This window comes from Bombina bombina, chromosome 4 (genome assembly GCF_027579735.1).
Source record: "Bombina bombina isolate aBomBom1 chromosome 4, aBomBom1.pri, whole genome shotgun sequence".
NCBI classification, from domain to species: domain Eukaryota; kingdom Metazoa; phylum Chordata; class Amphibia; order Anura; family Bombinatoridae; genus Bombina; species Bombina bombina.
The window spans coordinates 810,295,150-810,309,989 of NC_069502.1; the positions used below are offsets into that span (position 1 = coordinate 810,295,150).

Consider the following 14,840-nt stretch of genomic DNA (forward strand, 5'->3'; position numbering starts at 1 on the left):
AATGAGCTGTAATCCTTTCAGGGGGCTGCTGTCCAGCAGTCTCATAGGCTAAGCGTATTATGCTTCTTAGCCAAAAAGAAAGAGAGGTTGCCGAAGCCTTTTGACCTCTCTTCTGTCCAGAGTAAACAACAAACAAAGCAGATGTTTGTCGAAAATCTTTAAAGCACGGACCACGTCCAGATTGTGTAATAGACGTTCCTTCTTTGAAGAAGGATAGGGACACAAGGATGGAACAACAATCTCTTGATTGATATTCTTGTTAGATACCACCTTAGGTAAAAACCCAGGCTTGGTACGTAGCACTACCTTATCAGAATGAAAGATCAGATAAGGAGAATCACATTGTAAGGCAGATAGCTCAGACACTCTACGAGCCGAGGAAATAGCTACCAAAAAAAGGACTTTCCAAGATAAAAGCTTTATATCTATGGAATGAAGAGGTTCAAACGGAACTCCATGAAGAACCTTAAGAACCAAATTTAAGCTCCATGGTGGAGCAACAGGTTTGAACACAGGCTTGATTCTGACTAAAGCCTGACAAAATGCCTGAACGTCTGGAACATCTGCCAGACGCTTGTGCAAAAGAATAGACAGAGCAGAAATCTGTCCCTTTAAGGAACTAGCTGATAAACCCTTTTCCAAGCCTTCTTGGAGAAAATATAATATCCTGGGAATCCTGACCTTACTCCATGAGTAACCCTTGGATTCGCACCAATAAAAATATTTACGCCATATCTTATGGTAAATTCTCCTAGTGACAGGCTTTCGTGCCTGTATTAAGGTATCAATGACTGACTCGGAGAAGCCACGCTTTGATAAAATCAAGCGTTCAATCTCCATGCAGTCAGTCTCAGAGAAATTAGATTTGGATGGAGGAAAGGACCCTGAAGTAGAAGGTCCTGTCTCAGAGGCAGAGTCCATGGTGGCAATGATGACAAACCCACTAGATCTGCATACCAGGTCCTGCGTGGCCACGCAGGCGCTATTAGAATCACCGATGCTCTCTCCTGCATGATCTTGGCAATCAAACGAGGGAGCAGAGGAAACGGTGGAAACACGTAAGCCAGGTTGAAAGACCAGGGCGCTGCTAGAGCGTCTATCAGCGTCGCCCTGGGGTCCCTGGACCTGGATCCGTAACAAGGAAGCTTGGCGTTCTGTCGAGACGCCATGAGATCCAGTTCTGGTTTGCCCCAGCGATGAATCACTTGTGCAAACACCTCCGGATGGAGTTCCCACTCCCCCGGATGAAAAGTCTGTCGACTTAGAAAATCCGCCTCCCAGTTCTCTACACCTGGGATATGAATAGCTGATAGATGGCAAGAGTGTATCTCTGCCCAATGAATTATCTTTGAGACTTCTAACATCGCTTGGGAACTTCTTGTTCCCCCTTGATGGTTGATGTAAGCCACAGTCGTGATGTTGTCCGACTGAAATCTGATGTACCTCAGAGTTGCCAACTGAGGCCAAGCCTGAAGAGCATTGAATATCGCTCTTAGTTCCAGAATATTTATTGGAAGGAGAGCCTTCAGGGAGTTCCAGACTGCACCCCAACCTAGAAGGCTGGCATCTGTTGTTACAATTGTCCAATCTGGCCTGTGAAAGGTCATACCATTGGACAGATGGACCCGAGATAGCCACCAAAGAAGAGAATCCCTGGTCACTTGGTCCAGATTCAGTTGAGGAGACAAATCTGTGTAATCCCCGTTCCACTGACTGAGCATGAATAGTTGCAGCGGTCTGAGATGTAAGCGTGCAAACGGCACTATGTCCATTGCCACTACCATTAAGCCGATTACTTCCATACACTGAGCCACCGAAGGGCGTGGAATGGAATGAAGAACCCAGCAGGAATTTAGAAGCTTTGATAACCTGGACTCCGTCAGGTAAATTTTCATTTCTACAGAATCTATCAGAGTCCCTAGAAAGGAAACTCTTGTGAGTGGGGATAGAGAAATCTTTTCCTCGTTCACTTTCCACCCATGCAACCTCAGAAAAGCCAGTACTATGTCTGTATGAGACTTGGCAATTTGGAAGTTTGACGCCTGTATCAGGATGTCATCTAAATAAGGGGCTACTGCTATGCCCCGCGGCCTTAGGACCGCCAGAAGGGACCCTAGAACCTTCGTGAAGATTCTTGGGGCTGTAGCTAATCCAAAGGGAAGAGCTACAAACTGGTAATGCCTGTCAAGAAAGGCAAACCTGAGAAACCGATGATGATCTTTGTATATCGGAATGTGAAGGAAAGCATCCTTTAGATCCACTGTAGTCATATATTGACCCTCCTGGATCATAGGTAGGATGGTACGAATAGTTTCCATCTTGAATGATGGAACTCTGAGGAATTTGTTTAAGATTTTTAGATCCAAAATTGGTCTGAATGTTCCCTCTTTCTTGGGAACCACAAACAGATTTGAGTAAAAACCCTGTCCCTGTTCCTCTTTGGAAACTGGATGGATCATTCCCATAACTAGGAGGTCTCTTACACAGTGTAAGAGTGCCTCTCTCTTTGTCTGGTTTGCAGATAATTGTGAAAGGTGAAATCTCCCTATGGGGGGAGAAGCTTTGAAGTCCAGAAGATACCCCTGGGATATAATTTCCAACGCCCAGGGATCCTGAACATCTCTTGCCCACGCCTGGGCAAAGAGTGAAAGTCTGCCCCCCAATAGATCCGTTACCGGATAGGGGGCCGTTCCTTCATGCTGTCTTAGAGGCAGCAGCAGGTTTTCTAGCCTGCTTACCTTTGTTCCAGGTCTGGTTTGGCCTCCAGACCGCTTTGGACTGAGCAACAGTTCCCTCTTGTCTTGCATTAGAGGAGGTTGATGCTGCACCTGCCTTGAAGTTTCGAAAGGCACGAAAATTAGACTGTTTGGCCCTGGATTTGGACCTGTCCTGAGGAAGGGCATGACCTTTACTTCCAGTGATATCAGCAATAATCTCCTTCAAACCAGGCCCGAATAAAGTCTCCCCCTTGAAGGGAATGTTAAGTAGCTTAGATTTTGAAGTCACGTCAGCTGACCATGATTTAAGCCATAGCGCTCTGCGCACCTGTATAGCAAAACCAGAATTCTTAGCCGTTAGTTTAGTCAAATGAACAATGGCATCAGAGACAAAAGAATTGGCTAGCTTAAGTGCCCTAAGTTTGCCAAGTATTTCATCCAATGGAGTCGCTACCTGTAAGGCCTCTTCCAGAGACTCAAACCAGAACGCCGCAGCAGCAGTGACAGGGGCAATGCATGCAAGGGGCTGTAGGATAAAACCTTGTTGACAAAATATTTTCTTAAGGTAACCTTCTAATTTTTTATCCATTGGATCTGAAAAAGCACAACTGTCCTCGACAGGGATAGTAGTACGCTTTGCTAAAGTAGAAACTGCTCCCTCCACCTTAGGGACTGTCTGCCATAAGTCCCGTGTGGTGGAGTCTATAGGAAACATTTTTCTAAAAATAGGAGGGGGAGAGAACGGCACACCTGGTCTATCCCATTCCTTATTAATAATTTCTGTAAACCTTTTAGGTATTGGAAAAACATCAGTACATACCGGCACTGCATAGTATTTATCCAGTCTACACAATTTCTCTGGCACTGCAATTGTGTCAGTCATTCAGAGCAGCTAAAACCTCTTTAAGTAATACGCGGAGGTGTTCAAGCTTAAATTTAAATGAAGAAATATCAGAATCAGGGATTCTTCCTGAATCAGAAACATCACCCACAGACTGAAGTTCTCCTTCTTCAGCTTCAGCATATTGTGAGGCAGTATCAGACATGGTTCTTAAAGCGTCAGTATGCTCTGCATTTAGTCTAGCCCCAGAGCTATCTCGCTTACCTCTAAATTCAGGTAGTCTGGCTAATACCGCTGACAGTGTATTATCCATGACTGCCGCCATGTCTTGTAAAGTAAACGCTATGGGTGCCCTTGATGTACTTGGCGCCATTTCAGCGTGAGTCCCTTGAGCGGGAGTCAAAGAATCCGACACGTGGGGAGAGTTAGTCGGCATAGCTTCCCCCTCAATAGATTCCTCTGGTGATAATTTTTTTTAAAGACATAATATGATCTTTATTGCTTAGAGTGAAGTCAGTACAATTGGTACACATTCTAAGAGGGGGCTCCACCATGGCCTTTAAACATAATGAACAAGGAGTTTCCTCTATGTCAGACATGTTTATACAGACTAGCAATGAGACTAGCAAGCTTGGAAAACACTTTCATTCAAGTTAACAAGCAATATAAAAAAAAAAGGTACTGTGCCTTTAAGGGAAACAAATTTTGTCAAAATTTGAAAAACAGTGAAAAAAGGCAGTCACACAAACGAAATTTTTACAGTGCATGTAATAGGCTAACAGAGCATTGTACCCACTTGCAAATGGATGATTAACCCCTTAGTTAAAAAAACGGATCAAAAAAACGACATAGACGTTTTTTAACAGTCCCAGCAAAGTGCCACAGCTTTACTGTGGCTCCTACCTTCCCCAATAAACGATTTTAGGCTCTTTGGAGATGTCCTGTAGCATTCAGGGGACTCCTGAGGAAAACTGGATGTCTCAGTCTGTAATTTTAACTGCGCAAAAAAGCGCTAAAATATGCCCCTCCCACTCATATTACAACAGTGGAAAGCCTCAGGAAACTGTTTCTAGGCAAAAATACAGCCAGCCATGTGGAAAAAATTAGGCCCCAATAAGTTTTATCACCAAGCATATATAAAAAACGATTAAACATGCCAGCAAACGTTTTATATAGCATATTTATAAGGGTATTACCCCTGAGAGTAAGCATGATACCAGTCGTTATTAAATCACTGTATTCAGGCTTAACTTACATTTATCAGGAATCAGCAGCATTTTCTAGCATTTCCAATTCTAGAAAAAATCATAACTGCACATACCTGATAGCAGAATAAACTGCACGCCATTCTCCCTCTGAAGTTACCTCACTCCTCAGACATGTGTGAGAACAGCAATGGATCTTAGTTACAACCTGCTAAGATCATAGAAAACTCAGGCAAATTCTTCTTCTATCTCTGCCTGAGAAAAAATAGCACAACTCCGGTACTATTTAAAATAACAAACTTTTGATTGAAGTTAATAAACTAACTTATAAGAATATCCCATAAGTAATGGATGATCCGTGGACTGGATACACCTTACTAGAGAAATATAACTTATTTACATGACACAAAATGATATAAACCTGAGCTACTCACTAACATGTGCCTGCTGTGTAACCATGTGATAAATATAACTTATTTATATGACACAAAATGATATAAACCTGAGCTACTCACTAACATGTGCCTGCTGTGTAACCATCTGATAAATATAACTTATTTATATGACACAACATGATATAAACCTGAGCTACTCACTAACATGTGCCTGCTGTGTAACCATCTGATAAATATAACTTATTTATATGACACAAAATGGTATAAACCTGAGCTACTAACTAACCTGTGTCTGCTGTGTAACCATCTGATAAATATAACTGTTATTTACATGAGACAAAATGATATAAACCTGAGCTACTCACTAACCTGTGTCTGTTGTGTAACCGTCTGATAAATATAACTGTTATTTACATGACACAAAATGATATAAACCTGAGCTACTCACTAACGTGTCTGCTGTGTAACCATCTGATAAATATAACTTATTTACATGACACAAAATTATATAAACCTGAGCTACTCACTAACCTATGTCTGCTGTGTAACCATCTGATAAATAAAACTGATATTTACATGACACAAAATGATATAAACCTGAGCTACTCACTATTGTGTCTGCCGTGTAACCATCTGATAAATATAACTTATTTACATGACACAAAATGATATAAACCTGAGCTACTCACTAACATGTGTCTGCTGTGTAACCGTCGGATAAATATAAAACTTATTTACAATAAACTTGAGCTACTCACTAATGTGTCTGCTGTGTAACCATCTGATAAATGTAACTTATTTACATGACACAAAATGATATAAACCTGAGCTACTCACTAACCTGTGTCTGCTGCGTAAGCATCTGATAAATATAACTGTTATTTACATGACACAAAATGATATAAAACATAATTTATGCTTACCTGATAAATTTATTTCTCTTGTAGTGTATCCAGTCCACGGATCATCCATTACTTATGGGATATTAACTCCTCCCCAACAGGAAGTGCAAGAGGATTCACCCAGCAGAGCTGCTATATAGCTCCTCCCCTAACTGCCATTACCAGTCATTCGACCGAAAACATGCAGAGAAAGGAAAACCATAGGGTACAGTGGTGACTGTAGTTTAATGGAAAAATTACCTGCCTTAAAGTGACAGGGCGGGCCGTGGACTGGATACACTACAAGAGAAATAAATTTATCAGGTAAGCATAAATTATGTTTTCTCTTGTTAAGTGTATCCAGTCCACGGATCATCCATTACTTATGGGATACCAATACCAAAGCTAAAGTACACGGATGACGGGAGGGACAGGCAGGCTCTTTATACGGAAGGAACCACTGCCTGAAGAACCTTTCTCCCAAAAACAGCCTCCGAAGAAGCAAAAGTGTCAAATTTGTAAAATTTGGAAAAAGTATGAAGAGAAGACCAAGTTGCAGCCTTGCAAATCTGTTCAACAGAAGCCTCATTCTTAAAGGCCCAAGTGGAAGCCACAGCTCTAGTAGAATGTGCTGTAATTCTTTCAGGAGGCTGCTGTCCAGCAGTCTCATAGGCTAACCGTATTATGCTACGAAGCCAAAAGGAGAGAGAGGTAGCCGAAGCTTTTTGACCTCTCCTCTGACCAGAATAAACGACAAACAGGGAAGACGTTTGTCGAAAATCCTTAGTTGCCTGTAGATAAAATTTCAGGGCACGGACTACATCTAGATTGTGTAGCAGACGTTCCTTTTTCGAAGAAGGATTAGGACACAAAGATGGAACCACAATCTCTTGATTGATATTCCTGTTAGTGACCACCTTAGGTAGGAACCCAGGTTTAGTACGCAGAACTACCTTGTCTGAATGAAAAATCAGATAAGGAGAATCACAATGTAAGGCTGATAACTCAGAGACTCTTCGAGCCGAGGAAATCGCGATTAAAAACAGAACTTTCCAAGATAACAACTTGATATCAATGGAATGAAGGGGTTCAAACGGAACCCCCTGTAAAACATTAAGAACTAAGTTCAAACTCCATGGTGGAGCAACAGTTTTAAACACAGGCTTGATCCTAGCTAAAGCCTGACAAAAAGCTTGAACGTCCGGAACTTCTGACAGACGTTTGTGTAAAAGAATGGACAGAGCTGAAATCTGTCCCTTTAAGGAACTAGCGGATAAACCCTTTTCTAAACCTTCTTGTAGGAAAGACAATATGCTCGGAATCCTAACCTTACTCCATGAGTAACTCTTGGATTCGCACCAATATAAGTATTTGCGCCATATCTTATGGTAAATCTTTCTGGTAACAGGCTTCCTAGCCTGTATTAAGGTATCAATAACTGACTCAGAAAAACCACGTTTTGATAAAATCAAGCGTTCAATTTCCAAGCAGTCAGCTTCAGAGAAATTAGATTTTGATGTTTGAAGGGACCCTGGATCAGAAGGTCCTGTTTCAGAGGTAGCGACCAAGGTGGACAGGATGACATGTCCACTAGATCTGCATACCAAGTCCTGCGTGGCCATGCAGGCGCTATTAGAATCACTGATGCTCTCTCCTGTTTGATTCTGGCAATCAATCGAGGAAGCATCGGGAAGGGTGGAAACACATAAGCCATCCCGAAGATCCAAGGTGCTGTCAAAGCATCTATCAGAACCGCTCCCGGATCCCTGGATCTGGACCCGTAACGAGGAAGCTTGGCGTTCTGTCGAGACGCCATGAGATCTATCTCTGGTTTGCCCCAACGTCAAAGTATTTGGGCAAAGACCTCCGGATGAAGTTCCCACTCCCCCGGATGAAAAGTCTGACGACTTAAGAAATCCGCCTCCCAGTTCTCCACTCCCGGGATGTGGATTGCTGACAGGTGGCAAGAGTGAGACTCTGCCCAGCGAATTATCTTTGATACTTCCATCATTGCTAGGGAGCTTCTTGTCCCTCCCTGATGGTTGATGTAAGCTACAGTCGTGATGTTGTCCGACTGAAACCTGATGAACCCCCGAGTTGTTAACTGGGGCCAAGCCAGAAGGGCATTGAGAACTGCTCTCAATTCCAGAATATTTATTAATCCTCCTGATTCCATTGTCCCTGAGCCTTCAGAGAATTCCAGACAGCGCCCCAACCTAGTAGGCTGGCGTCTGTTGTTACAATTGTCCAGTCCGGCCTGCTGAATGGCATCCCCCTGGACAGATGTGGCCGAGAAAGCCACCATAGAAGAGAATTTCTGGTCTCTTGATCCAGATTCAGAGTAGGGGACAAATCTGAGTAATCCCCATTCTACTGACTTAGCATGCACAATTGCAGCGGTCTGAGATGTAGACGTGCAAAGGGTACTATGTCCATTGCTGCTACCATTAAGCCGATCACCTCCATGCATTGAGCTACTGACGGGTGTTGAATGGAATGAAGGACACGGCATGCATTTTGAAGCTTTGTTAACCTGTCTTCTGTCAGGTAAATCTTCATTTCTACAGAATCTATAAGAGTCCCCAAGAAGGGAACTCTTGTGAGTGGAAAGAGAGAACTCTTCTTTTCGTTCACCTTCCATCCATGCGACCTTAGAAATGCCAGTACTAACTCTGTATGAGACTTGGCAGTTTGAAAGCTTGAAGCTTGTATCAGAATGTCGTCTAGGTACGGAGCTACCGCAATTCCTCGCGGTCTTAGTACCGCCAGAAGAGCACCCAGAACCTTTGTGAAGATTCTCGGAGCCGTAGCCAATCCGAATGGAAGAGCTACAAACTGGTAATGCCTGTCTAGAAAGGCAAACCTTAGATACCGGTAATGATCTTTGTGAATCGGTATGTGAAGGTAAGCATCCTTTAAATCCACTGTGGTCATGTACTGACCCTTTTGGATCATGGGTAAAATTGTCCGAATAGTTTCCATTTTGAACGATGGAACTCTTAGGAATTTGTTTAGGATCTTTAAATCCAAGATTGGCCTGAAAGTTCCCTCTTTTTTGGGAACCACAAACAGATTTGAGTAAAACCCTTGTCCTTGTTCCGACCGCGGAACCGGATGGATCACTCTCATTAATAAAAGATCTTGTACGCAGCGTAGAAACGCCTCTTTCTTTATTTGGTTTGTTGACAACCTTGACAGATGAAATCTCCCTCTTGGGGGAGAGAATTTGAAGTCTAGAAGGTATCCCTGAGATATGATCTCTAACGCCCAGGGATCCTGGACATCTCTTGCCCAAGCCTGGGCGAAGAGAGAAAGTCTGCCCCCCACTAGATCCGTTCCCGGATCGGGGGCCCTCGATTCATGCTGTCTTAGGGGCAGCAGCAGGTTTCCTGGCCTGCTTGCCCTTGTTCCAGGACTGGTTAGGTCTCCAGCCTTGTCTGTAGCGAGCAACAGCTCCTTCCTGTTTTGGTGCAGAGGAAGTTGATGCTGCTCCTGCTTTGAAATTACGAAAGGAACGAAAATTGACTGTCTAGCCTTAGGTTTGGCTCTGTCTTGAGGCAGAGCATGGCCTTTACCTCCTGTAATGTCAGCGATAATTTCTTTCAACCCGGGCCCGAATAAGGTCTGCCCTTTGAAAGGTATATTAAGCAATTTAGATTTAGAAGTAATGTCAGCTGACCAGGATTTAAGCCACAGTGCTCTGCGTGCCTGAATGGCGAATCCGGAATTCTTAGCCGTAAGTTTAGTTAAATGTACTACGGCATCTGAAATAAATGAGTTAGCTAACTTAAGGGCTTTAAGCTTGTGTGTAATCTCATCTAATGGAGCTGATTCAAGTGTCTCTTCCAGAGACTCAAACCAAAATGCTGCTGCAGCCGTGACAGGCGCAATGCATGCAAGAGGTTGCAATATAAAACCTTGTTGAACAAACATTTTCTTAAGGTAACCCTCTAACTTTTTATCCATTGGATCTGAAAAGGCACAGCTATCCTCCACCGGGATAGTGGTACGCTTAGCTAAAGTAGAAACTGCTCCCTCCACCTTAGGGACCGTTTGCCATAAGTCCCGTGTGGTGGCGTCTATTGGAAACATCTTTCTAAATATCGGAGGGGGTGAGAACGGCACACCAGGTCTATCCCACTCCTTAGTAACAATTTCAGTAAGTCTCTTAGGTATAGGAAAAACGTCAGTACTCGCCGGTACCGCAAAATATTTATCCAACCTACACATTTTCTCTGGTATTGCAACTGTGTTACAATCATTCAGAGCCGCTAACACCTCCCCTAGTAATACACGGAGGTTTTCCAGCTTAAATTTAAAATTTGAAATATCTGAATCCAGTTTGTTTGGATCAGAACCGTCACCCGCAGAATGAAGCTCCCCGTCCTCATGTTCTGCAAATTGTGACGCAGTGTCTGACATGGCCCTAATATTATCAGCGCACTCTGTTCTCACCCCAGAGTGATCACGCTTACCTCTTAGTTCTGGTAATTTAGCCAAAACTTCAGTCATAACAGTAGCCATATCCTGTAATGTGATTTGTAATGGCCGCCCAGATGTACTCGGCGCTACAATATCATGCACCTCCCGAGCGGGAGATGCAGGTACTGACACGTGAGGCGAGTTAGTCGGCATAACTCTCCCCTCGTTGTTTGGTGAAATATGTTCAATTTGTACAGATTGACTTTAATTTAAAGTAGCATCAATACAGTTAGTACATAAATTTCTATTGGGCTCCACTTTGGCTTTAGCACATATAGCACAGATATCTTCCTCTGAATCAGACATGTTTAACACACTAGCAAATAAACTAGCAACTTGGAAATACTTTTCAAGTAATTTACTATAATATGAAAACGTACTGTGCCTATAAGAAGCACAGAAAAAGTTATGACAGTTGAAAATTAATAAACTGAAAAGTTATAGCAGAAAAAAAAAAAAAAAAATACAGAAATAAACGTTTTTTTATCACAGTCAACTACAATCTCACAGCTCTTCTGTGAGTGATTACCTCCCTCAAAACAAGTTTTGAAGACCCCTGAGTTCTGTAGAGATGAACCGGATCATGCAGGGAAGACAATAAACTTCTGACTGAATTTTTTGATGCGTAGCAAAAGCACCCTCCCCCTCACACATAACAGTGAGAGAGATCAGTAAACTGTCATAAATTAAATAAAACGACTGCCAAGTGGAAAAAATAGTGCCCAAAACATTTTTTCACCCAGTACCTCAGAAAATTAAACGATTTTACATGCCAGCAAAAAACGTTTAACATTAATAAATTGAGTGTTATTAAAAAGCCTGTTGCTAGTCCCTGCAAATTAGGCTAAAGTTTTATGCATACAGTATAATTCCAGTGAAGTGCCATTCCCCAGAATACTGAAGTGTAAAATATACATACATGACAGCCTGATACCAGTTGCTGCTACTGCATTTAAGGCTGAGTTTACATTATATCGGTATGGCAGAATTTTCTCATCAATTCCATTGTCAGAAAATAATAAGCTGCTACATACCTCTTTGCAGATTAATCTGCCCGCTGTCCCCTGATCTGAAGTTTACCTCTCCTCAGATGGCCGAGAAACAGCAATATGATCTTAACTACTCCGGCTAAAATCATAGAAAAACTCAGGTAGATTCTTCTTCAAATTCTACCAGAGAAGGAATAACACACTCCGGTGCTATTATAAAATAACAAACTTTTGATTGAAGATATGAAACTAAGTATAATAACCACAGTCCTCTCACACATCCTATCTATTCGTTGGGTGCCAGAGAATGACTGGTAATGGCAGTTAGGGGAGGAGCTATATAGCAGCTCTGCTGGGTGAATCCTCTTGCACTTCCTGTTGGGGAGGAGTTAATATCCCATAAGTAATGGATGATCCGTGGACTGGATACACTTAACAAGAGAAACCTGAGCTACTAACTAACATGTGTCTGCTGTGTAACCATCTGATAAATATAAAACTTATTTACATGACACAAAATGATATAAACCTGAGCTACTCACTAACATGTGTCTGCTGTGTAACCGTCGGATAAATATAAAACTTATTTACATGACACAAAATGATATAAACCTGAGCTACTCACTAATGTGTCTGCTGTGTAACCATCTGATAAATGTAACTTATTTACATGACACAAAATTATATAAACCTGAGCTACTCACTAACCTGTGTCTGCTGCGTAACCATCTGATAAATATAACTGTTATTTACATGACACAAAATGATATAAACCTGAGCTACTAACTAACATGTGTCTGCTGTGTAACCATCTGATAAATATAACTGTTATTTACATGAGACAAAATGATATAAACCTGAGCTACTCACTAACCTGTGTCTGCTGTGTAACCATCTGATAAATATAACTGTTATTTACATGAGACAAAATTCTATAAACCTGAGCTACTCACTAACCTGTGTCTGCTGCGTAACCATCTGATAAATATAACTGTTATTTACATGACACAAAATGATATAAACCTGAGCTACTCACTAACCTGTGTCTGCTGTGTAACCATCTGATAAATATAACTGTTATTTACATGAGACAAAATGATATAAACCTGAGCTACTCACTAACCTGTGTCTGCTGTGTAACCATCTGATAAATATAACTTATTTACATGAGACAAAATTCTATAAACCTGAGCTACTCACTAACCTGTGTCTGCTGCGTAACCATCTGATAAATATAACTGTTATTTACATGACACAAAATGATATAAACCTGAGCTACTAACTAACATGTGTCTGATGTGTAACCATCTGATAAATATAACGGTTATTTACATGAGACTAAATTATATAAACCTGAGCTAGTCAGTAACCTGTATCTGCTGTGTAACCATCTGATAAATATAACTGTTATTTACACGAGATAAAATGATATAAACCTGAGCTACTTACTAACATGTGTCTGCTGTGTAACCATCTGATAAATATAACTTATTTACATGACACAAAATGATATAAACCTGAGCTAATCACTAACCTGTATCTGCTGTGTAACCATGTGATAAATATAACTTATTTACATGAGACAAAATGATATAAACCTAAGCTACTCACTAACCTGTGTCTGCTGTGTAACCAACTGATAAATATAACTTATTTACACGACACAAAATGATATAAACCTGAGCTAATCACTAACCTGTGTCTGCTGTGTAACCATGTGATAAATATAACTGTTATTTACATGAGACAAAATGATATAAACCTGAGCTACTCACTAACCTGTGTCTGCTGTGTAACCATCTGATAAATATAACTGTTATTTACATGAGACAAAATGATATAAACCTGAGCTACTCACTAACCTGTGTCTGCTGTGTAACCATCTGATAAATATAACTGTTATTTACATGAGACAAAATGATATAAACCTGAGCTACTCATATAACTGCATGTAATAGGCACTGCTATAAAGAATAATATGCACAGATACCGATCTAAAAATCCAGTATAAAACCGTTTAAAAGACTTATTTAGAAGCTCTCAGTTTAGCTCTGTTAAAAAGGTAGCTGGAACTCCCACTGCAAGTGGGAAAAATCAGACACCCCCTCCCCTGGATATGAAAATACTCTTTACACAAATAGGAGCAAACTGGAGTAGGTATACATCAGTATTCTCCTAAAACTTTGGGGCTTGGTTAGGAGTCTAAAAAAATCAGAGCAATGTTATTAAAAAATAAGCAAAACTATACATTAAACCCCCCCCCCCCCCCCCAAAAAAAAAAATCTGTAAAGGATATATAAAAAGATCATCTACAAAACATTTATGCAAATAAAATCTAGTGTATAATGTCACTTTAACCCCTTAATGACAGACATAACCTGTACATCTGTGGTCATTTTGGGTTTAATTAGCGCAACTTCGCTGGCGAAGCTGTGCTAGGACTGCATGCTGGAGGCAAGACCTGCGCTATATCCTGTGGATATTTGAGGGTAATGTGTTAATTAGCGCAAATCACCTGTAGCCGTATTTATAGTTACTTCATCCTCCTCAGTCTTCACCTGATTACACACATACGGTTCTCCTCCGTGCTCAAATTCTGAGCCATCTGAAGGCATTACATCCATATGGCCTGTACAATAAAAATATACATGCATATGTGTAAGTTGTTAGTAGTACTCGTGGGATGTATCAATTTGTCTCTCATTATATAAACATAATTTATGTAAGAATTTACCTGATAAATTAATTTCTTTCATATTGGCAAGAGTCCATGTGCTAGTGACATATGGGATATACATTCCTACCAGGAGGGGCAAAGATTCCCAAACCTCAAAATGCCTATAAATACACCCCCCACCACATCCACAATTCAGTTTAAAGAATAGCCAAGAAGTGGGGTGATAAGAAAGGAGCAAAAGCATCAACAAGGAATTGGAATAATTGTGCTTTATACAAAAAAAAAAAAATCATAACCACCATAAAAAGGGTGGGTCTCATGGACTCTTGCCAATATGAAAGAAATGAATTTATCAGGTAAGTTCTTACATAAATTATGTTTTCTTTCATGTAATTGGCAAGAGTCCATGAGCTAGTGAAGTATGGGATAGCAAATACCCAAGATGTGGAACTCCACGCAAGAGTCACTAGAGAGGGAGGGATAAAAATAAAGACAGCCAATTCCGCTGAAAAATTAAACCACAACCCAAATCAAAAGTTTTAATCTTATAATGAAAAAAACTGAAATTATAAGCAGAAGAATCAAACTGAAACAGCTGCCTGAAGTACTTTTCTACCAAAAACTGATTCTGAAAAAGAGAAAACATCAAAATG

The 14,840-nt window shown here is 41.0% G+C and overlaps 1 protein-coding gene across 5 annotated transcripts in view; it reads right to left on the reverse strand.

Annotated features, from left to right (window-relative positions):
• LOC128657077 (gastrula zinc finger protein XlCGF17.1) overlaps positions 1-14,840 on the reverse strand; it is a 232,972-nt gene that overhangs the window by 48,280 nt on the left and 169,852 nt on the right. For 2 of the 5 annotated variants that reach the window (XM_053711312.1, XM_053711315.1), the window contains exon 4: positions 14,026-14,139. The exons of the other annotated variants lie outside the window; for them this stretch is intronic. In XM_053711312.1, the coding sequence (XP_053567287.1) occupies positions 14,026-14,139 (114 nt within the window). The remainder of the gene's footprint in view (positions 1-14,025; positions 14,140-14,840) is intronic. 5 annotated transcript variants of the gene reach the window in all.